This window comes from Hoplias malabaricus, chromosome 7 (genome assembly GCF_029633855.1).
Source record: "Hoplias malabaricus isolate fHopMal1 chromosome 7, fHopMal1.hap1, whole genome shotgun sequence".
NCBI lineage: Eukaryota > Metazoa > Chordata > Actinopteri > Characiformes > Erythrinidae > Hoplias > Hoplias malabaricus.
This window is the reverse complement of record NC_089806.1, coordinates 16,105,010-16,130,196: the sequence shown is the minus strand read 5'-3', so window position 1 is coordinate 16,130,196 and position 25,187 is coordinate 16,105,010. Positions and strand designations below refer to the sequence as shown.

At 36.6% G+C, this 25,187-nt stretch overlaps 1 protein-coding gene across 2 annotated transcripts; it reads left to right on the top strand.

Moving 5' to 3' along the window:
* The first annotated feature begins 738 nt into the window (after nucleotides 1–738).
* Nucleotides 739–24,642, top strand: ppp2r5cb (protein phosphatase 2, regulatory subunit B', gamma b). Of its 2 annotated transcripts, XM_066676372.1 has the most exons (16): nucleotides 739–966; nucleotides 1,702–1,761; nucleotides 4,022–4,184; nucleotides 10,753–10,952; nucleotides 14,043–14,153; nucleotides 14,827–14,919; nucleotides 15,005–15,135; nucleotides 15,228–15,287; nucleotides 15,389–15,497; nucleotides 16,048–16,101; nucleotides 16,407–16,577; nucleotides 17,013–17,140; nucleotides 17,398–17,499; nucleotides 17,576–17,648; nucleotides 20,627–20,743; nucleotides 21,110–24,642. In XM_066676372.1, the coding sequence occupies exons 1-16, from the start codon at nucleotides 931–933 to the stop codon at nucleotides 21,242–21,244; spliced, it is 1,743 nt and encodes a 580-aa protein (XP_066532469.1). In that variant the 5' UTR covers nucleotides 739–930; the 3' UTR covers nucleotides 21,245–24,642. The 2 variants fall into 2 exon arrangements, with proteins under 2 accessions (XP_066532469.1, XP_066532470.1); XM_066676373.1 differs by lacking the exons at nucleotides 739–966; nucleotides 1,702–1,761; nucleotides 4,022–4,184 and adding an exon at nucleotides 8,148–8,413.
* Nucleotides 24,643–25,187: the final 545 nt, after the last annotated feature.

Below are 25,187 nucleotides of genomic sequence, written 5' to 3'. Positions count from 1 at the left end.
GTAATGTAAAATGTAATTTAAAAAAAAGTAAAATGTAAATATATATAAGCCGTGTGTTTCTGTTACATATTTGTACACCGTTCCAGTCTCAGGGATGAATGATTGAATCAGTGGGAGGATATATTTTGTAAAGGTAAAAAAACGCACACAATGCTCTAGTGGCAGGACATTTTGAGTTAATATCCATTTTTGTCAGTTTATTATTCACTATGAAGTCCTTGACAAATCTATAATGTCTACGTGTACTATATATTTACAGTAGAATTCAATAATAATACATTTTTGACTGTCATAAGAACACTTTTAGTGTGTTTGCATGGCTATAAGAGGAAATACTTAGTATCGGTTCGAACAATAAATGAGTGATTTGATCAATTCCATTGTACATTAAAGGAATCATATCTAACATTTGCTTGACCGTCAATGTGGAATCAACTATGATGCTCGGGATTCGACTCCCCACTCCCAAATTTGTGGAATTGGAGAGTCGATTCGTTAGATAGTGATAGCTGACATGCAGACATTTGTGTTTTTTAGACACGTTTTCTCGTTAAATATCCCCAGAATAAATAGTGAATGTAAGTACAGTACGCTTGCCTCATACACCAAGCCATAGATGAATAAACACAAAATTTATAATTAAAATTAATTAATTTTAACGCGGTAGTTGAATCATATATTCCTTAGCTACTAGACTGTTTTACACAAACATAATTCACGTCACAACGCTGTTAGCCTGTAATAAGATATTTGAATGCAGCCGGTTGCTTTCCGTGTATAGTGAAGTGCGGACCTGTCCTGGCAAGCAGGAGGGTGAAGTGTAGTGTGAGAAAGTGTATCGTGTCTGCGAGCAGCCTATCAGAGATGAGCGGGGAGGCGAGTGACTGAGCGCCGCCGTCGAAGCTGAGTGTTTAGGGCACGGTCGGACACATGAGCGCGATGCCGAACAAAACGAAGAAAGACAAGGTACGTTCTCCTTTCCCTGATTGTTTCGCTTGATGTGAATGTCGGCCATCCAGCCACAGTGCACGTATTAAAAAGGAAAGTGCCTCTAGTCAAAGAAAAGCTTTAAACTCTGACGTGAACACTAGTTCAGCTTACAGTCGGCTCCTCAGCCCGGCTCCATAGGGCGGAATGCTAACGCTAGTCTTAACGTTGCAACACCGGTTGACAATAAGTGTTTGCCCATTGTTTACCTGGATAACCGCACTTACGATAGCTCTGGTGCATTATGTGATTTTACTTAATACCTGGTCTCGCACTGAGAAAGATATTCTGTGAAAACCCGCATATTTCCCCCGATATTTTAAGCCTGTGATTGTGGGTGGGTTGTCTGTTAACGCTAGCTAACGCTACAGTTCTCTGCAGTTTTAGCCTACAGCTGACATTAGACGCTTTTAATATTTTCTTAGGATTTGTCATGCTTAAGCTTGCAGTTTAAGAGTTTAACTGCTTCACGTAAAGTGATATTTCACACTATCAGACAGGGCTGTTACTTGCACAGCTAACGTTGTACTAGCCAGTAGAAATGTGATTGTAACTGTATTTTTGACCAAGTTAGCGATAGCTGGCCTGCATTTACTCATTTACTGCTCTCAGTTGTCCCTTTTCTGTCTTTCAGTCATTCTACAAATGTGTGGTTGTGTATTGTATCCACGAATGGCTAGATAAACACAGTTACTGCTTTGTTTTCTTTCTTAGGAGTCGTCAAAGTCTGGGAAAGTTGGTAAAACTGCAGGACAAGAAAATTCGGATCATGAGGTAAATTAAAATAATGCATCTTAACGTTACCTAGCTACAATTAAACTTTAAGAAATATAATAGATACCGTTGAAATATTTTATCATCATCATCATCATCATCCTTTCCGCTTAATCCAATTTCCGGTCGCGGTTACTGAAATACTTATATACGTTAGTTAAACAATAGTGACGTCAAACTATGGTTTGTCTATAGGTTTTCATGTCCTTCTTTCGTATGAGGAGCCAGGGCTTAACTCGGTGCTCACTTGAATCTGACTGCAAGTTCATAGTCTTGAACTGTATTTTTTTGCCTTTTACATCTTAGAGACTGAAAATATGTATATTTTAACTACATTTTAGAAAATCACACGTCTTACTTATATCTACCAAGAGATTTGGAATTGCTTTAATATGTTTAACATGAAATTTGCAAACCAGGTAACACTAAGCCTAGCAACAGTCTAAAGTAGAAGCTTTATCTACACTTACTCATCAACATTTCAGCTGAATTTGTACAACTTTGCTGCATTAAAAGCTTTTATACTTCTGTTGAGGCTTTAAACTACCTATTGGAATGTAGCTGTATTTCTTGGCACCCTGTCATGAGAATGTTAGTAAGGTCAGGGACTGATATTGATGACAAGTTCTGGATCACATCAGCCACTCCTGTTCATCCCAGAAGTACTCAGTAGTGCTCCGTTATTACAGTGAACACACTTTCACTGCTCCCCAGCCCTGTGTTGGAAGGGCTTTATACACTTTGAACTGACACTTGGCATTGGGCATGGTGATGTTAATCTCATGTTCTCCTGCTCCAGTGTGTCTAGTTTTATTTAGCATATTTCTGTGAAGATTTTCCAACTTGTCTTTACATTGAAAAATATATGTCTAGAGTTGGTGCACCTTATACTAGATGAATTTGTTATTTTTTTGGACATACCTTATAAATTATGGACTATTTAACTTTAAATATGGTGTTATGGAAGACATCTAAATGATGTTAATTCTGCGGTGAGCAGATTTCGCTGAACATTTAATGAGTTCATGCTGTTTGAATCCACAGGAGATGTTGCTATGAGACTTTATGTACACACACGTTATATTGTCCATTAGCATCAAGTTGTGTAACTTGATAAGCATAGATGTTAACCCATATGACTTACCCCTACAAATAGAAAATAAAATGTTGTATTTTTGAGATACTTAACTGAATCATTCTGGAATGGTGGATCATTAATGCAAGCATTTTGTAAATCTAGTATAATACATATTTGCCCATATATTTTGCACAGTTAACATCAATTATATATAAGCCATTTCATGTTTTTAATAACAATGCTTGTTTGTCCAGTCCTAGCCATTGTATGAAATAGTTTTTCATGTTAAGCATGTATTTCAGTTGCAAAATAGAGCCAAATGAACAGAAGAAGTTCTTTTGTGACTGGTTAATTTTAAATAGAGGGCATCAAACGCTGTCATTTCATGATAGATAAGTGTTTACAAAAAATGAATTCACACGTATAGTTCTTTGTTTCAAGGGCTCAACTAGCTATTTTGTTGTTTGTCACTAACTAGACTGAAAAGAAACCTGATCAGACTGCAGGAGTGGGAGTGTAGGGATAATGACTTTAAATTTTGTTGTTCCACGCATGTTTTACACACTCATATTAACTCACGTGAGAAACAGGACAAGCCACAGCAGTGTCACTGACCAGAATAAAAAAAAAATGTCTGCTTTAATAATCGAAACACTGTTCAAGGGATGAGAGTTCAGTAAGTTGCAGTTCCTGGAGTAATTATAAACATAAACATTTACACACTTTAGATACAGTGAATATACAAGGTTTGCTTTCTGAATGTGGACATATGTGTTAAATTTAAATGCACTTTGCAGTTTAAGTCTGTATTTGTTTTGCTCACTAAGCTAATCTTTTTTTCTAAATTTTATGTCTCAGCACATATGATTCAGATAAACGAGCAGACTGCTAAGATTAGCTAATGTTGTGCATTGTAGCCATTTTAATAAAGAGAATTTAAACTTTTCAGTCTGTACCTTGCAAGACTGAATCACTGTTTGTGAACCTGATCATTTTTGTCCATGGTTATACAGATTTTTGTTGTTCTGTGCAGGGCCAGACTGAACATTTATTTTTGTCTGTGTGGAGCTTAAATTAAACTGAGTATGAGTGTGTATTGACGTCATGAGGTTTCACCTTGTGTGATACTGACAGGTGAAGTGTGTTTTTTTTCTTCTCCCTGCTCATCCTCTTTCCCTTCAGGGATCAAACAGGAAAGGCAGCAATAGTGTGCCACCCACCACACAGCTGCTGAAGGGGAAGCAGTCTGGATCCCAAGCCCCTGTCAAAAAGGAAAAAAGGCAAAGTTCCTCTCGCTTTAGCCTCAGCAATAACAGGGAGCTCCAAAAACTGCCTGCTTTTAAAGGTAAAACCCAACATATTGTTTTGCATTTTACATGTACAAGTCTATAAGGCAAAGAGGTAAATCCAATCCACTTACTTCACTTGCCTCCAATTAAGACTCTATAGATTGATAATATAACTCACAGCTGAAGATGGAACTCTTATTTGAGAATTGTCCATTTTTAGAGAATTGTTTCATCAGATCTTAGAGATGCTATTTCTGCAGCTTCGTTGAAGGACAGTTCTGCAGTATAATTTTTTATTTCTGAGCTTTGTTATCGCGGTGTAGACTTATGGTGCTTTTCCACTGCTTGGGATTGGATGGGATTGGCTCACTTTTAGCTACGTGCTTTTCCAAGATCTCCCCTGCGTAATTGAGGTAGTGACATCACTTTGCCTTGTCTCTAATCAGAACCACAAGCTTAGAAAACCACAGCAATGGTAAAGGTAAATGCTGTTTACACATGTGATCGTGTGTTGCTTTTATTTTTGGACTGATCACCAGTTCTTATAGATCAGTTTTCCTTATTGCACCTTTGGCTTTCGTTGGAGATTTTCTTCGGCTAACGACCGAAGGAGCGTTTGAACACTTCAAAACACCTCAGGGTAATGTTCCGAGCTGCTGCTGAGAGTCGGATAAAAAGGAAAAACTGTGAAAGCTCTTGTTACTTCAGATATTTTACAAGCAGTGAGTTTGTACTGAAGTTCAGCATTTTGTTGTGATTAACAGGAAACTCTGGCCAATCAGCACTCATGTCACAGTTTACATGTCACAGTTTAGTACCTACTTGGGTCGGTTGGAACCAGGTGTGAGCAAGGACTAAAAGTACCTGGTTCCAAGGACGAGATACCAGATTTGGCCAGTGGAAAAGCAAAAGATCTGAGCTGAGTCGGTTCCATGCAGTGGAAAAGCACCATTACAGTATATTTTTCTTACCTGTAAAGTCCCTAGGATATTGATGTGAGCATGACTCTAGCTCTGTGGACAAACTGTTCCAAACTGAGACTGTGTATGTGTTATCTGATCTTGAACAACTAATGTGGTTGTCCGCATGTGACCTATTTGGCCTGCAGGCCATACATCAGTGTTGCTTAGGTTCTTGAAAAGCTGGAGATTTAAAGAGAAGACTAAAATAAATTAAGTCATAAAATAAAAATCCAGTAATAGAATAGCACATAAAAATATCAACTTTCATGGATATTATTTGACTGTAAGCAGTACAAATAATTTGACTGTAATCTTTCTTTTTGTTTGCAGTTGGACATTTTGATAGGACACTGACTTTGGTTCCATGTTGACACTCAAATCATGAAAAAATGTTGGTACTGATTTTCTATGGCATTGGAAATAAATTATAGCCATTAATTGTACTGTAAATGTAGACTCATCTGTTAGAAGTGATAGCAAGCCAACAAGTAATAAAAAGTTAGCATACGTATGGTATTTGATTGAATACTGGAGAACACGTAGTGCTGCACACTGACTCGTGAAAAGAGTAGATAACTGGTGTGGTTGGCAGCAATGGAATAATATGTTTGGAGTTTGCTTAGCCTATTATTTAAAGGTTAGCAAGCTAGTGAATGCACAGCTATCAATAACAAAATCACAATTATGTCCAGGATAAAGCTGGGGGGGGGGTCAATCAGCCTGTGTGTCCTTCATAACAAACTGCTGTACAGTGAAAAGTCAAAATTGTGGAAAAATCAGCACACATTAGTGTCATGTCCAAAACTGTTGAAGTATTTCTTTCAGAAAATGATTGCAATAACTTTTTGTTGTACCTCTATTTTTTCTTTGTGTGTATTGTAACAACACAAAAAAACAGATATAATTTCATGCAAAACACCAAAAATGAGCAAACAAATTTATTGCCATCCATTTCTGGGTGCTTTTTAAAGTATGTTTGTGGTCATTGTCTTGCTGGAAGACCCAGCAAACCCAGCTTTCTGACACTGGGCCTTATATTGCGATCCATAATCCTTTCAGGGATAACAACACTTTCGGCCATGACTGTATATACAAATGCGACAAATTAAAAAAAATAAATGTTGAAGGCATATATATTTTATACAAAAACAAACTCTAGCAACATGCACATAGACAGATGATAACTTTACATCCAGCTTTCACTGCAATTTTGATTTTTGTTTTGTCTTAAATGTTTGCATTGCCCAGAGACACATGTAGGAATATCCATGTAACCAGTGAAATAATACACATTTGGAAAAAGTAATTTATTCCTGGCCACATCTCTACTTTGAATATAGACAAAAGAAAAAACATTGGCATTGTTTTTAAATAGTTTGAGATATTTACCAGTATTTCAGACCTGCTTAACCACACATTTCTATTTTTTAATACTACTTCCCTCTAGTGGTGAAAATAAGCGTAGTCCCGATAGAAAATGTCTATAGTGTCAACACCTAAAAATATTTAGTGGTTTTGTTTTTGAACAAAGTACAATTTTTGTCATGTTCATGTTATTATTTTTATTGCTATGCAGTTGCCTCACAATTGTAGTGAATTTGTGTTAAGTTTAAGAAGACAAAAACGATATTCAGTAAAATGTCAGTTGTTTATTTTTCCCTGTGTTGTTTGCCTTATTGTTTGGGATTGGTAAAATATTGGAAGTAATTCACTATCAGCAGCAACTAACAACAAAGTGTGTGGCTGGAAATAAAGTCAAACCTTGTCACAGGAGCAGTTCATGACTGTAGCGAGGTATAAGAACAACAGGAGCTCTTTTAAATGAACCACAGCACAGATAAGCCTTTTATGAGGGGGCCCTGCAGACATGAGTCCTATAATATGACCCTGAATTGCAGTGTCCTCTCTCTAAAACATGTTCGGGTCATATGCTTTGATGCAGATCAATGCCTCTTTCTCAGTGCTGTTTTTAGTTTGCTTCCCACAGTGTTGACTTCAGACAGAGTAGAACAGCCTGCGGTGCCAACTTGTTGAACACTTTAAAGCACCAATCCCTTTGTTATTGTACCTATGCCAGCATTTATTGATAGTGGCTAGGGATTGGGTTTTTTCAATGAGTAAAACTCTAGTATATTTCTTCTGCTGTTTGGCAGACAAGTCCTAAGGACACTACATTGCTTTTATAGAGGCAACTATATTGCTTTAAAATAATTTGTTTTGGTGTTGACATGCATGCTACTTCAAGAATAACTATCTGAAACAATTGTCCACTTTGAAGATAGATCTTTTCAGTCTCTTGGGCTTATAGTGAAAATAGATTTATCAGAAATAAAAAATTCAGGCTGTGATGTAGCCTAAATTATCACTCAGTGATAGGGAGTGGGTGTCTTCCTCTTGCACTGCATCATCTGTGCTTCAGCTCAGATGAGGCGAAACATGGCAGCTGCACCCCTGCTGCTGAGAGCAAGCTGATGATATGTGGTTTCCTGTCAGCATTTCAATGCTTTAGTGTGGTCGCTTGTTTATCATGAATATGAGAAATTATGTCACAGTGCCACAGCAGATAATGGGCTGTCTTCTTTTTTTTTTTCCTCCCCTCCACAGTCAGCAGTAAGAGTGTCTGTGGTAAATCTGTCTGAAGAACAGACAACACATGTGAAAATGCCTTATCAATTAATTTCTTATGGCAGCGACTGGTAACTGAGTTTAATCTGAACTGCAGCATGAAACATGAATGAGCCACTTACTGCCATCTTTCATAGAAGTCTGTGTGTACCTTTGTGTAATACTGCATATGAGGATGATTTAATGGCAAGCGCTGCTGGTTTTGCATCCATCCATCCATCCATTATCTGTAACCGCTTATCCAATTTAGGGTCACAGTGTGTGAATAACTGTGTAAAAGGTTAGCAGAAAGTTGGGTGATCTCCCCTTAAAATCCACACACCTGCTGAGTGCATTTCTTGCTCCAGTTTTTGCTAATGTCCCGCCCTATTTTGAAATCAACATCCAATCACAAGCCTCCTCAGTTTGTAGTCCCTTGGCCAAGTCATGTGGTCCTTCTCAGCCAATTGCCAGTGCCCTCTCGGTGCATGACATCACTAGCTAGCTGATTCCCTCCAGCGGCACTGGAGCTTCATTTTCTGCTGAGAGTGCTGGTGCTGAAATGGAGGCTAGGTTCTCGCCTTAGCCAAGCAAGCTACTCCGTTCCTCCTTCCTGGACAGATAGATGTTAACATGCTCTAAGGAAGAGAGCAAGATGGTTCTGGACACACCAGGTTCAAACGGCCCTTTTCAGCCTGTGGCCCTCATGCACTTTAGAGGTGAGCTGTTCTGTTTCATTGTCCGTGGAGGGAGAGGGGTAGGGACAAGAATGTTGCTATGCTGCTTGTGTTAAGTAGGATTGTTATTATTTTTATTATTATTATTTTACATTATTTTTCTTATGTATTTCATTACATCTTCCTTTTAAGTAAATAGTTTTTGCTGTCCCCTTGTACTGTTTTTAGAAGGGTCTGGGGCGGAAAAAAAAAGAGTCAGTGGCAAATAAACAAATGGGGGTAGCCTCAGTTGGAGCATAGTTGAAAGTGAGAAAGGAGGTGGTGGTGGGGGTAGGAGCTGTTTTACTGTCTTCTGCCTTCCCCCACCCATCCCCCACTGAGACTGCCGATGTCAAAGGAAGTGAGATCACAGCTTAGGGAAATGTATGTATGTATGTATATTGAGAGACTATCCCTCTGAAGCTGTAGGACTTGTTTAAGCCATACAATTTTTTTTCTGTGAACTCTGTTTCTTGTTTTCCATAAAGGAAAAATATTGCATCTCTTTTCATGATTTTCTCAGAGCCAGAAAAATATCCTTATAGCATTTTTGATAGTGCAGTTCTCTGTGGATGGCCCTTTAGATGTTTTATTTGATTTGTTTTGTCTTCCTTATACTTTGTTTTAAAATGCTTAAGACAAATATAATAACCAAAAAGTTCAGTATGGAGCTTATCTCCCTGGTTTGTAATAAGGGCAACATTTTTTGCTCTTCCTTTTCTCTTTATCATTTTAATACATCATTGGCAGTGGGTGACCCTGGCCTGCACAAAAGTAACCACTTATTAAAATGCCTTTTTTTAACATGTGTTTAAAAATGTGTTTGTAAATAAATCTAAATCGTTCTATTATTTTGAGAGTTAAGTCTTGTAATAGTTTGAATTGCGCAGGGATAAATCAGGCACACAGAACAGTAGGTGTTGGAATTGTCAGATATTAATTTAATTGTTTTTATTTTGGCCATTCACTATTACAGGTTTATAAGCTAAAATGAGTCAGGCTAGTTCACTCGTGTGCTGTATTTGTATGCTGAGTCTACACCAAAGTGCTGTATCATAATTTTGCAAAAGGGCCAGGTGTGCCTTATTTTGATGTAGCATATTATTTGTTAACATTATTATTTAATATAAAGCTGATTAATTATTTATTGTACCCCTAAATAGGAGTGTTCATTAAGGTCTTCTTGAACCAGGCTTTTTGAATATTGTGGAAATCAGTTTATATTTAGTATTGGATTACAAGGTGATAGCACATATTGCAACATAGATGCATTTTAAAGCACAAATTGTATATACACACACAATATTTGGGAAGGTATACAGTAGGTGTCTTTTTATTCGTTTTCTGTTATGCCAGCAATACAAATGTTGTACAATGACTTCAAAACTTGCACCACTAACAATATGAAACTCTTTCTTTTTTTTTTATTTGGTCAAATAATGTTTGTATTAACCAAGTTTCTTTATTAGCAGTAATTGGTAACCCAATCTTAATCTTAATGGCTTAATCTTAAAAGGCATTATGAAAGTGAGGGAGAATGACTAGATTTGTTTTCCACAGTAACATTTTTGGGTTGGTGAACAAAAGCTTCTGGTCTATAGAATATGTAAAGAATTTTAAAGCCAGTTTGTTTTTAGTAGCTTGTTAATTTTATGTCAAATTAAATGTTGGCTCCGTGTCTCTCTTCAAAAGGCTAACGTTTCTAAAGTTACAGGTGTGTGTGTGTGTGAGACTGACAGCAGGACTCAATCGAAATTGATAGATATCAGGAAATCTAGCCCTAGTACTTAAGTTGCAGGTTTGAGTTCCTGGGCTTCAATGCTGAGGTGAAAACAAAAGCCAGTGCTTATTAAGACACCTTTGCTGAAACTTCTATTGTATTTTGCCACTTAAACCACAGCACAGAATGCTTACAGCCACTCCCATGTTCATTTCAGAAGTGTACTGCCAGACCCATTAACCAGTGAGATCTACGTGACCTTTGGAGGTTAATGTTAAGTGGAAAAATTGCAGTATGACATAAACTAGTGTTTCAGTTTGTCTTACTGTTAGTAAAGTGAGTTTACAAAATGTAGACCACAAGCGTCATGCTTTTCCTGTGCGTTAAATTATCATAGTGTACATTTATAAAGGCTCACTGAGGAAGGTTATTGACATAGTAATTATAGCAAACAATTGTTTCCACAAATTATGCATTTTGTTTTGTGTTTTTTCAGAGGCCATCAAGCTAAAATAAAAAGCTATTGTCTGACTAATTTTTTGATATAGAGTAATACATGTCTACAATACATTGTCTTGTGGGGAGAAAAAATGTCTTGTGTATGCTTTTCTTTTTGCTATAGATGTGCCCCCAGCAGAGCAGGAAAAACTGTTTGTGCAGAAGTTGCGCCAGTGCTGTGTGCTTTTTGACTTTGTATCCGATCCGCTGAGTGACCTGAAATGGAAGGAGGTGAAGCGGGCGGCACTGAGCGAGATGGTGGAATATATCACACACAACAGGAACGTCATCACTGAGCCTATCTACCCAGAGGTTGTGCACATGGTGAGTAATATATATATATATATATATATATATATATATATATATATATATATATATATATATAAAATTACTTTTGTTTTTCACTGTTATTTACCTTTTTGCAGATTTTTGCATTCTGTGGGCCATATTAACTTTTGTAAAGCATCCACACAGAAACTTTTAAGAAGTTAATAGTAATATTCCTATTATGATTATATTAAAAGCTGGAATCTGTTGGACCACATTACTTCTATTGCGTTTTTCTTTGTAGGGTTTTATTTATTGATTGATTGGCCAATGACTTTTTGTTTAACAGGACTGCTTTAGTAGGCCTGGCCAAAGCTCTCAGGTGCCAATGTTAGCATTTCACTGCTGAATAGCATCCCTTTGATATTTATCAAAGACTATGCTTCATGGTAAGCAGGAGCACACTGCTGATCCAAGTGCAAATTGACTCATTCTTCTGATTCCACTCGTATTTGATCAGTGCAGGAGAATAAAAACAAAATGCAAAGCCATGCAAAATCAGCATGATAATGTACCCTTACCCTAGAGTTCCCTCATCCCACCCCCTTAAGAACATAGACACTTTGAAGTTCTCTGCTTTTATCATCAAAGTACGGGGATGAATCTGAACTCTGAAGAGCACAATCTTGTGTTTATTTTCATTGTGTGTATACTGTTTGCCATTGTCCATTGGACAGTAATAAAGGCCATTTATTAGGAACTGAAGTAATGGGCTTTGTTTAATAACGAAGATAGGCTGTTCGGTAAAATTCAGTGACTTTTTTTATTTGTCCAGTTGTCAAAAAATATGCAGCAATCACACTTCATTGTCAGAACTCATTTATTTTGTTAGTTGATTGTAATGATAATGTTGGTTGGTTGGTTGATTTATTTATTTTAAAGTTTTGTACATTTCAGCGTGGTTCTCTGCTCAGTTAATATTTGGGCTCTTCCAATGGAAAAACCATATATCAGGCACTTCCAATGTTTATCTCTGCATGCTTCTCCAGTCTTAGCTGTGGTGATAGAAATTTTCAGCATGAGTGTGCATTGAAACTAAAATACAGCACTAAAGCATTTGTTCAGTTTATTAGAAAACCTTTTTCAATTAGGTGAACTAATTATTTACCAAAAAATAATTACATAAAATATATGTGCAAATTGAATTTCCACACTTCCAGAAAGATAATTCAAAGTAATATTGTTAGTTCTGATTGAAATATTGCCAATTTATAGTCTTAGAAATGTTTGTTGTTTAACAAGAAGCCATAAACAAACCAGTGTTGGGCCAAGCAGTATTGTACAGTTTGTAAACAACACAGAACTTGTTTGAACCACTCATTATGTTCCTGTTTTATTCTTTGTGAATTTGACTGGAGAAAACTGCAGTTTCTATTATATGGCATTTAAAAAAATGGTAATGCAAATGTATGCTCCATAAATCAGGCATGTGTATACTATACTGAGGAGAGGTTACTAGCACATTAGTTAGACTTCTTCACAAAAAAAATCTCTTTTTTTTTCTACATATTTGCCTAATAGTTAAGCCACAAAAAATATGAATATGTTGTGGACACTGGTAGTTGTAAGTATATATCAAGTGGGTATTTGGCTAATTGGCACTCTACAAATCTCTTTAGTTTTGTCAGATACATCATTTATACTGGTAATAAAGTCACAAAAAATTGTTTTGGTATAAGGAAAAATATTCCAACAATAAACTTCATCAACATTTCCCAGCACTAATAGCTATTTCACAGCTAATTTTCTTAATTCAGTTCTGGCAAAGTCTAACATTTATCCAATAAATCAGGCATTGTAATGTGTGTAAAACCAGACTGTGTAATTTAAAATCACACTGTGCTCATTTGACAAACCTAATGGACATCCTCAAAGGCTTAAAAATACTGCAGAAAGTTAACTGCGTTAGTCAAACACAACACATACAAAATATTCATATTATCTCCACTTGAATATTCTGTGAAATGTTTCACTTAATAACAGATGTAGTAATGAGACAGCATATAGCCACATGCTGATTTATGTAGAACACTGTCTTGACTGAGAAAATGGCAATAAAGTATATTTTCATGCTTGAGCTTTTTTTTTCCTGCCACACACAAGGCTGTTTACAGTGAGTTTTCAGTACATATGGTCAAGTGTTAAAGAGGCTTTCTAAACCAAGTGCAGTCCATAAAATCCGTTCCCAGCACTGGGCGTCCACATTACTTCCTGTTTTGAGTTTTTCTTCTTCATATACAGGGTGGTCGAATAGCTTTCCTTTTAGATGCCCATTTTGACAATAACAAATTGCTGTATATAATTTGGTATTAATTAAGTGTGGAGTGCTAAAATATACACACAAAAATTTTTTAGGTGTTCTTGAGAAATACAACATATTTAGCAATAACTGAAAATATAACTGCACAGTCCACCCATAATTTGTGAAGTAGGTTCATGTTTAAGTTAAATATGTAAAAATGTATCTAAAGTGGACAATAAAAAAATCATACAAAAGGAAACAGAAATGTATTAATCCCTTACTGTATGAAATAAGTGACCTTAATTAATTGTTTAAATGTTTCTAAGATATTTTTAGGCTACTAAGATATTTTTTAAAGGTAGTCTTTCTCATGGAGTTAACTTAAGTAATGTTTGCAAAAGTAAATAAATTTGAGAGTTTCTTTTCAAAGTGTCCTTGTCATAAAACCCAAAACAAATCAGCACAAACTTTTAGGATAATCAATTTTATCTGTATGCCCTGTTGTTTATAAGGATTAAACGGCAAAAGTACTGTATTTGTAAAATTGTTGTTTGGTTTGTTTAGGGAAGACGTTATGGTTCCTGTGATTTTGTGTGATATTAAATTAACTAGCATCTAGTACTGTTTAAAACAAATATGGACTTGAAGCCGATCTACTAGTGCTGTAAATTTCACATCCCCTGTACGCACAAAAAATATTCATAAGTATAATCATAAGTCAGTGGCGGTATGCCAGTCGACTGTTCTTAAATCATCAACTGCACACTTGCAGGACATTCTTTTATTAATATCTCTGAAGCCTGAAATTACCCCATATGATGCCCTCTATTTTTCTTCTGCAGTTTGCAGTCAACATGTTTAGGACATTGCCACCCTCATCCAACCCAACAGGAGCAGAATTTGACCCAGAGGAAGATGAGCCTACGTTAGAGGCTGCTTGGCCACACCTGCAGGTATACATATATGCATACTAGGAATGGGCAGTAAGCAAATATTTTTTTTACAGTCATACCATCTCTTTTAACCAAACTTTTAACACGATATACGTTCTTACTGTGGGGCAGGGTGGAAGTGGGTACACTGTCGGGCTGTGTGAGCGTAATATCAAAATAAGCCAAATAAGTCACTGTTCTTCTGCTCTACATTGTTAAGGAACATAGCTGGCCAGCTAAGGGTAGAGTCATATTTGATATAAACCTCATGCTCATGTACACATCATGGCTGCACCATCTGGTGCAAAGGTTGTACACTTCCACAGAAAATAAACTTGTCATTGCCAAAGTTGCAGTACACGCATAAATGGTGGGGGCAATACAGGCTATCAACAGCATCACAATGGCGGAAGGTTTTGAAGAAGGCTTTTGTCAGAGCCAAATATGCAATTACCCGCATCATTCTCTGCTTTGCCATCTAGTGGAAGCCTCTAGTTACAAGCATAGCAAAATATTGAGGGGAGAGTCTTCTGTGTTTAAAATACCAACCAAATTTGAGATACCGTCCATATTTTTTTTTTCTTTATTCTGCGTTATATCGTATTACTGTTATATTGCCCAATCCTAAAGCATACTCGCTTTCACTGAAATTAACTCCCATCCATGCTACTCACTTGTCTCTTTCCTTTTCCAGCTCGTCTATGAATTCTTTCTGCGGTTTTTAGAGTCCCCAGACTTCCAACCCAACATAGCCAAAAAGTACATTGACCAGAGATTTGTCATGCAGGTATGTTTTTGCAGTGAATTTGTATTTTACTGTGTGTTCATGACTTCTAAAAATAAATCTCAGTATTAACTGTGGTTGTTTTCAGCTTTTAGAACTCTTTGACAGTGAAGACCCTCGGGAAAGAGACTTTCTGAAGACAACTTTACATCGAATTTATGGCAAATTTCTAGGCCTTAGAGCGTATATCAGGAAACAGATTAATAACATATTCTATAGGTAAGAAGCTTCAGACAATGATACAGAATAAAACACTATCTGGTCAACATTGACAGATGGAACAGTATCTAAAATGGATTGTATATTTTCAGGTTCATTTATGAAACTGAGCATCATAATGGAATAGCAGAGTTACTGGAAATATTAGGAAGGTAAGTATTAACCAAAAAAAAAAAAAATGTAGATTTTGGTGATCTGTTTAGGTAGTCCATACAACAGCATTAAAATTACTTATTTGTAATATCTTTTTCAGCATAATCAACGGGTTTGCCTTACCACTGAAGGAAGAGCACAAGATTTTCCTATTGAAAGTTTTGCTGCCATTGCATAAAGTCAAGTCTCTCAGTGTTTACCACCCCCAGGTGAATTGTGTCATCTGCATTTTTATTTGTCTTTAAGAGTCTGTTCCAGTTGAGCTGTAAACCTAATGGAATTATAGAGAAATAAACATAAAATGAACAAAACATCCCCACAACCCACACTGTGTGGGAGAGCACCGGGGCATATTTTTGAAATTCTGAGCAGATTTGAAAACGTACATTGCAAGAAGGCTTAATGTGACTAAAAATGCTAATTTATTATTTGTCTTACATGTCACTTTCAAATGTTTACTAACTCCAGTATGGAAGTTTTAAATACATACTCTAAGCTTGAAGCTGGCTAAATAACTTTAATAAATTGGAGAAATAAATTTAACTGGTTGTATTATATAGCACTGGTAACATTTCACAAAAAATGCAATGATAGCCACTGTTCATACTCAATCTTATGGTCATAGATTTTAGATACAATGATCAAAGTAAGGAAGTTATAGTATTTTAAATGTAGTTAAAATGTTGTGCATGTTTTGAACATAGAATTGCCCTGTAACTAACAGTGTCTTTTTATTTCTCTTTTTATTGTGCTGTGTAGCTGGCATATTGTGTGGTCCAGTTTTTAGAGAAGGACAGCACCCTCACTGAGCCGGTATATTGTGCCTGGTTGTTCACAAATTTACTCACTAAATGTTTGTCACTTTATTTAATAAACATTAAAGCATAGATGTAAACAGAAAGTGGCCATGGTAATAGAGCTACTCTCATATGCTATATATAGGTAGACATGTATAAGTTTGCATATTCTGTTTGTTTTTCAGTCACTTATTTTCTGTAAACCCAAACCATTTATAGCTATGTAGTAGGTGCCATGTTAAAACACATCATTTAATACGCTTACACTATTTCTATTTAATTTTAAATCAAATTACCTGAACTCTCTTCCCCCCTCTACAGGTGGTCATGGCTCTTTTGAAGTACTGGCCAAAGACCCACAGTCCAAAGGAGGTGATGTTTCTCAATGAGCTGGAGGAAATCCTGGATGTCATAGAACCTTCTGAGTTTGTCAAAGTAATGGAGCCACTCTTCAGGCAGTTAGCCAAATGTGTCTCCAGTCCACATTTTCAGGTTAGCCTACACTGATTTACATAGTTTCACTTTCTGCATTTTTATTGAATATCTGCCCTCATTTTGTTGTTTAGAAAGGTTATTAAAAAAGACACAAAACATTTTTAAAAATACAGTTGAATATACTACAGGATGCCAACAATTTATAATCTGAAGTTGAAAATGGCTTGTCACTGTTATTGATAATGGACGTTTTAGCTGGTGATTACGTCTGGCATTGTCAACACACCAATGTTGACCTAGCTGAATAAATGAATTACAAGTCTCAGGTATATGGGGTAAAGTAGTTCCAGTAGTATGATTATTATTGTTGTTGTTATCATTATTATATTATATCATTTATTTAAGTTGGATAATTTTTTACATTTTGATTGATATGTTGTCATTACAGTTTTATCCAGTAGCCATGTTTTTGGTTTTACTGTATTACCACAGGTTGCAGAAAGGGCCTTGTACTACTGGAACAATGAGTATATCATGAGCCTGATCAGTGACAATGCAGCCAGGATCCTGCCCATCATGTTCCCCTCTCTTTACCGGAACTCCAAAACCCACTGGAACAAGTGAGTCAGATCCTCTTGAATAGGCCAGAGTTTCTTTACCAGAAAAACTTTTGTTGGGTTTTTCAGTTGTTACAAAGAAGACTTGAGAGGAGGAAAGTTTTGTTTTAAAGCATACACTATACAGATTAAAAAAAAAAAAACACACAGTATGAGATGTCTATGTAATTACATTTGTAATTGAATTTTTAAGTCACATTTTACGAATGACTAAATTTAAGTCATCATTTTAAGTTTTTCTCTGTTATCTTTTCCTTCAGGACAATCCATGGTCTGATTTACAATGCTTTAAAGCTCTTCATGGAGATGAATCAGAAACTCTTTGACGACTGCACTCAGCAGTTCAGAGCAGAGAAGAATAAGTAAGTTTTTTCCCGCTTTTGAACTCAAATCTTGTTTTGAAATTCAAACGTTTGTCTTATTGTTTCATGTTTTCAGAGAGAAACTAAAATGGAAAGAGCGCGAGGAAGCATGGATAAAGATAGAGAATCTTGCCAAGTCAAACCCACAGGTTGGTGTGATTTTTATATTTCAAGATAGATGTGCTTAGCACTATTTGTAGACAGACAATTTCAACATGTATTTCATTTAGTGAAATAATTTGTTTTCTTTTATTATTGTAATTGGTGAGGAAAGTTACAAAAAGAAATGGTAAAGCCTTCAAAATCATCTTTAATTTTTCAGATTCAACAAAGTACTAGAACATGGCTTTGTCTAGAAACTATACAATGACTCTAAAAGTGGGCTATTATTAGATTATTGGTCCAAAAAATTTATTTGGTATATGAAGTCTTCCACATCATCCTCAGTATGTGTTCAATCTTGTTTGGGTCAAGTGAAAGTAAAAATGATCATAAAATATTCAGGGTTTGCTTTACAGATCTGGCAGACCTTTTTTTTTTTAAAGGAATTTATTCATTTATTCATTGTTTGTAACCGCTTATCAAGTTCAGGGTCCGGACCCTACCCGGAATCATTGGGCGCAAGGCAGGAACACACCCTGGAGGGGGCATCAGTCCTTCACAGGGCGACACACACACACATTTACTCCCACATTCGCACTTATGGACACTTTTGAGTCACCAATCACCCAATCCTACAAACGTGTTTTTTGACCATGGCAGGAAACCAGAGCACCCGGAGGAAACCCACACGGGGAGAACACACCAAACTCCACACAGTCAGTCTGTGTGACTGCAACACTACTTGCTGCACCACCGTGCTGCCCCAAATAAGATTTATCCACATTCCATTTACGTTTTGGACTCTGGGTTAGAGAGATGCAGCCTTTTCTTCCTATGTGGAACTGGTAAAGTTCCTGGTTGTAAACCTAATTTGGAACGTTTCAGCATGTTCCACCATCATAAATAGGTCCCAGAAGCAGAAATATTTGTTCACAGTTTGCCCTGAATTGTAGCCCCAAGAACACAGTGCCTCAAATAAAGCAAATCACATGGTGGAGCTGTATGGGGTCATTATATTGTCCACAATGTGATGAGCAAAAGCCCACCATATGAGTCTCTGAACCTTTCCAGTTTTAAATTTTAGAATGGAAAACAGGAACTTGCCCATTATCCGATTTCTGATTTAAAAAGAGAAGGATATAAAAACAGGAAAATGTCTGTGTTTTCTGGGCTGTGGTCAGCGCAACTCTAGGAACATTGGATACATTTTCTCCCCACTGTTCACAGGGTAAGCAGGACTACTCTGAAACCATACTCTGAAATTCTCAACTTTTAAGAGACATATGAGATTTAAGAGATGATATTTCACAGTGGATAAACGGTGACTCCATTTATCTATAGCTCTGTCACTGTTGTACCAATGCTGGAACTGAGCAATCCTACTGTCCACTGCTTATGCCCCTTGGTTATCATCAAAACTGGTGAAGCAGGCCTGTTCACTGGATATCACCAAGGTTCTACGAGTCCTGGACATTAAATAGTTCATGAACTGCAGTTCATTTTGTCTAAAAGGACTAATAGACATCCAGTTATCTTCCAAAATCTCCTGAAATGTCAGATGTCCAAAATATTGGATTGCCCTTATTCATGTTTTTAAAAAGAAAATAAAAGGTCCTCCAGATTGTGATGTAAAAGGTACAGCAGAGTGTGCAGCGTTTGTTGTCTAATGTTAATTTCAGTAATGATAATGCTGTATGTTTGAGAGCGAGGTGAGTCTGTAAAAGTGGAAGAGGAAAATGTTACTTGCTATGCAGCATCAAACACATCTTTACACAATTGATCACAGAAAAGTGTGTCTAAGGACTGCTCTCTTCTGGTCATTACCTTCAGAAGATATTGAAATGTACTTCACAAAGACATTTATCAACAGCTAGGGGCAACACTTACTGGGCCATTTTAGATGTTAAATATGATTCTGAAGAAACTGTTTGCACTAGCCATATATTTAAATATACAATGCATCAGGTAAAGATAAAATGTCATAATTGTTTTTCGTTTGTGTTTTTCTTCAAGACAAAAAAAAAACTGGTGACATGTATTTAAACACCAGTATATTATTTGAATATTAAGTATACACTCACTTTCACATCAAATTCACTATGTTTATATTGTCGAAACCAAAACTCACAAGTACTTCTGGATACAACATTATCCCACATGATTTTGTAGACTTTTTTTTCTTTAAGGGAACTCATAGGGAGTGACCAATACATTTTTCTCAATTTTTAACTACTCAATTTTTAGGTCATTTTTGTTAAATAAAATGACAGTTGTCATTTGTAATGCTACATAGTAGTTACTATGAAATTATATGTAGGGAGGAATGTTTCAGTTTTTAATTGTTGATTTTAATTGTTTTACCAATAAAAAGCTTTAAAACTTATCTATATTTTATATATACACACACACACACACACACATAAATAAATCAGCCATAACATAATCACCACCCTTGATTCTACACTCACCAGTCATCTTTTTAGCTCCACTGAGCACTTTAGTTCTGCAACTACAGACTGTAGACCATTTGTTGCTGTCAGGACCGGTATGATTTGGGTGTTAGATTGTTGTCACAACACACCAGAACACCACAAACTATCATACCAATGCCACATCAGCACTGAGAAAGATCCACCTCCCAGATCATACCAGCTCTTTGGTGGGCCAGTGGAGGTCCTGACCATTTTGAAATACAGGATGAAACAGTGCAGGCTCAGCAAAAGATGGGCTAGAGTCTGTAATTGAAGTAAGAAAAAAAACACTCCCATATGGTCCTTGGAGCTGAAAGAATGGGCAGTGAGTGTACACAGAGTCGGTCATGTTATGGCTGATAAGTGTATGTGAATCATGCACTGTTTGTATAGCCAAATCCAAAGTTAAAAGAGCTGATTTTGTGGATTTGGATTAGGTTTAAACTACCCATATAAACTGATTTGAAAATGCTTTGTGTATGTCATGTTTTATTACAAAACCAGGATTGTGTTCAGACGTTGATTTACTAACTTGTTGTGTTTGTGTGTTATAGTTCCTCATGTATATTGACTCCAGCAGCTTGAGCAGCCCAATGGAGATTGAAGCTGATGGCATTGTAATGGATGATGTCATGATGCTTAGAAAGACTGTAGAAGAAGAAGCTACTCAGGTAAATACTCAGTGACCTAAAAATTATTTGAGAAGAGTGAAGCATTGTTTTAATATTTTTAGAGACCTTTTTCCTTCCATTGCACTTTTTGAAAGCTATGCTTTTTAAATCAATTTAACAGTTTAAAAATGTTTTAATGACTAATTTTCTATTGTCATATGTAGATGATTATAAAAATGAATATTTAAGGCCAACATTTTAAAGTGTAAACTGGTACTTTGGATGGGTAATTGCTGAAATGTTTTGTAGTAATTGTAAAGTATCCTGTGATTATTGTTTGTAGGCTTTTCACCTGCATATTTCATTAAAGCCATTGTTAAAATATACAATGGCAGATTAACCAAAATTATTATCTTTGGGCAACAGATTCAGAGGGACCAGAGGAAAGAGCGCCCCTTAATGCGGCGTAAATCAGAGCTGCCTCAGGACATATCTACTGTAAAGGCCCTAGAAACGCACCGGCGTGCTGAGGAGATGATAACTACCCACGATGGCCACTAAAGGATCAGAGAAAACAAGACTCAACCCAGCCTCCTGTGTATGGTCACAGCACACCCAGTGCAAAGCATCTCAGCATAGCACTGATGGCAGCAACAACAGCAGCAGCACAGAACAGCCTGGTGTGGCCTACAAAACACCCAGCTCTGCTCCCACAAACAGCCAGAGTGACTTTCTCTCACCCAGACACCTATGCTGGTCATCTTTTTCTCTCTCTCTCTCACCCAGACACCTATGCTGGTAATTTCTTTCTCTCTCTCTCTCTCTCTCTCTCTCTCTCTCTCTCTCTCTCTCTCTCTCTCTCTCTCCTTCTTCTTCTCAGGTGTACTTATTATTTTTTTCTCTCTCTCCTCTTTCATGCTGTTCTGCCCCCCTAGTCATGTGCCTGCACTGCCCCCACCATTAGTTATAGTTGATCATTATTAAAATGCAGGTGCTAGGGTGAAATACATGAACAGGTTGTTTGTGACACAGGAGCACTTGCAGTAAAACTGCTGACCATTTTGTTTAATTGAGGGAAAGACTCTACTTGTTCTAAGACAGGAGAGCAGTATTTGTGATGTGTACATCTCTAACCTTGGGTTTCCTCAGTGCTAGGACACAGCTGCTATTGCCTCCAGCTTTGTGCCTCAGACTGGTGGTTTATGTCAATTTTATGTGTGATGTTTGTTTTGAGTGTTACCTTGTCCAGCAGTGTGGACTGTTAGGCAAGTTGTCACTGGCAACAGAAACTTTATGGCATAAAATTTCTTTTCATATGACCTTGCCTGTTTTTTTGGAGGCTTCTGTCTATGGTGAAATCTCTTAGAAGAGAGGATTCCTCTGTAGGAATTAGGTTCTGTGCCAATTATTATTATTATTATTATTATTAATATTTGTTTTTATTTTTTATTTTTTTTAAGATTTTAGATGCTGCACAACACAGCTGGCAATAAGTTCACCTAGAGTGAGTGTGGTTGTTCAAACAATGGCAAATGGTTTGTTGCTTCTCCTTTTGTTTCATCACTATATATTGTGCTCAGTTTTGATGGAGTAACTCTATGGAACCTGAAGAGTGCTAAGGATTAAACTTGGAATTGATTTTGCAATACATTTAGATTTTTTAAAATTAATATTATTTTTATCTTTGGATTACCAAGGCATTTCAAAGTCTCGTTACAAGCATGAGTATGTAACCTACATTCAGACCATATTCCTGTGGATGTTCCTTGGAGTCAGTTGTATGCACTTTGAGTTGTTCAGTTTGTAAGCATTAAAATTCCCTAGACTTATGCTTTATGGATTTTTGAAAGACCAGTTTGCATCCAAATGGAAAATAAAGCCTTTATTTGCATAGAGTGCCTTTTTTTGATAGTGGAAGACTAGAATAATACTGTTTCGCCATGATGAACGCAACTCTTTCATCTCAGTGCCAAAAGTATTTGATTTAGGATCAATTTTCCTTTGCACCCAGAGTAGTTGGGGCAGATCTTTGCAAAGTATGACCATGAAATATATGGTGAGGCTTGGCTGGTCCGTTACAGTGACTGAAAGGGTCAAAATGTGACTGTTGATGGTAGGGGTAACCCTGAAACAACAGAAAAAGCACTTCCTGATAAAACTTGAAGAAAACCAAAAGAAAATAAAACTCAGAGCACATCAGGTTTAGCTTACCCTGTGTGATCCATCTCGTGTTCTAAAACAGAAGAGTTTGGTCTGCTGTAGTTTTTATTTCCTTGTTTGTGTTTGGCCTTTGGTAGTCTTCAATCAGAACCATTGTTTGAACTTCCATTCTCTGTTACATGACGGGCTGAGAAGCTCATGACATTTTGGTGGTCTCTGTGAAGTGCTCAAAATGCTTGCAATTTTTTTTTGCCTGCATTAGCCTGTTAATATTCAATTTGAATGTGCAAATTGTAAATACGACTACCATGATCACATTTTCTTTATTAATCTGAAAAAGATTAAAAATCACCAACAATTTGTTCCTTCCTTTGGCTGTTGTTTAAAGGGTAGCACACTTAATTGGCTTCCTTGCTTACACTAGTGCTTTGCAAGACATAGTGTGTGAATGCACTACTAAAGTAAATTTGATCCCTTCCCCTGCACACTGCAGCTAGATTGGTGATGGTTCTACTGCATTATGGAGGCTTTATTTTATTTTTACTTTGAATAAAGCAAATACTGCAAGTGTCCTTTAGTGTATGGCCCTTCCCCCTAATAAATGGCTCCATGTAATATTGTACATATTATGTACTTTTATGTTCTATCTATTAATAAATGGTAGATCTTTGTACAAAGTCTCATGTACAGTTAAAAAGGTTATTAGCAACTGCAGATGGCTCATCAGTTTATTTTTGTTTGTTTGTTTTGTTTTTTAATCAATTTGTAATTCTGAACTTTTTATTTCAGCACTCTGTCTTTTGTGATGAGATCTGTCATATGTTAGCATTTGTGTGTGCGCTTTTAACCATTTCTCACTTGGTGTATATCTATATATAGTAAATAAAGACAACTTGTGAGTTTTATATTTTCATTCAGAGAGGAAATACAATGGCTTATCCTTGAGTGCAGCTCTCAGACCTTTAAGCAGACATTGTATTCTTATAGCCAATGCCAGATGTCTTGATGCTCGGAAACAGTAGGTGGTGTAATGCGACATTACTTGAGAAAGGTAGGTTTTTAAAGCTCATATCTCAATGTTGTTGCATAGGAAAGAGGTGGCTAAACATCAACCTGTGGAAGCCTCATTTTCTAACGGGTATTTTACTACTAATGGATTTTTTTTGCCATTCGTTGTAATTTTATTATCACCAACTATAGTCCATTTGTTGTTTTGCATAATTTATTTTCCCACTTTCACCCTGTTTTCAATGGTCAGGATTACAACAGAGCAGGTAAGACTAGGGTGATGGATCATACGAATGTGTTCTTACACTAATGGATTAGACACAGTAGTTCTGCTGGAGCTTTTAAATGCTGTCCTCTCACTGTCCACTCTGTTAGACACACCTACCTCATTGGTCCACCTTGTAGATGTAGTCAGAGACAGCTCATTTGTTGCTGCACAATTTGTGTTGGTCGTCCTCTTGTCCATCAGTGGACACTGGACTTTTGTCAGCTGGAGTATTTTAGTTGGTGGACTATTTTCAGACCAGAATTGACACCGAGGGCTTTACAAACTTCAGCAACATTGTTGTGTCTGATCCACTCAAACCAGCATGTCAGTGGCAATGCAGCGCTGAGAACGATGCACACCTCTGTCAGGGTCCTGACCATTAAATATGAGGGTGAAAATGGCAAAAAAAAAAAAGTATACAGAGCAACAGATGGACTCCAGTCTGTAATTGTAGAAGATGATTTTACTCCCATTAAATGTTAAGAAGGTTTTTAACTTCTGTAGTTACTGTTTTTTTTTTTGTTTGTTTGTTTGTTTTTAGATATATGTATAACAGTGACTATAAATAAATATAAAGAATATCTTAAGAACAACTGGCCAAGATTTAGCCTCTATGTTTAGATGCAGTTTCCCATGACATCACTGAAACAGTCCTCAGTAAAGCAAGTTATTTTGGCACCATTTTTCAATAGGTGTATTCACTGAGGAGTTAATGGTGTGCGTGATATACTTTGGAACTTCAACAGTGTTGACATACATTACAAAAACTATTGAATTTTGAGTGATATTGGGGTGAACACATGGGGCATCTGCTTTGAGACTGATTTAACAGTTCTGCACTAAAAAAAAAAAACCCTAACGAATGAAAAAAGTGTCAGCCATCAACAATAACATGTCCACCATCTTGTTTATACACTCACTGTCTTTTCTTTTAGCTTCACTGACCAAACAGGAACACTTTATAGTTCTACAATTACAGACTGTAATCCATCTATTGCTCTGCATACTTAATTTCCACAACAGGTCCACAACAGGGATTTGAGTGGTGGCTCATTCTCAGTGCTGCAT

Excerpts from the sequence above, each read along its gene's own strand:
- ppp2r5cb (XM_066676372.1), top strand. The coding sequence starts at position 931 with ATGAGCGCGATGCCGAACAAAACGAAGAAAGACAAG. Across the intron at positions 967-1,701 it reads ACAAAACGAAGAAAGACAAG|GAGTCGTCAAAGTCTGGGAA; the intron begins GTACGTTCTCCT and ends TTTCTTTCTTAG. Across the intron at positions 14,154-14,826 it reads CTGCTTGGCCACACCTGCAG|CTCGTCTATGAATTCTTTCT; the intron begins GTATACATATAT and ends TTCCTTTTCCAG.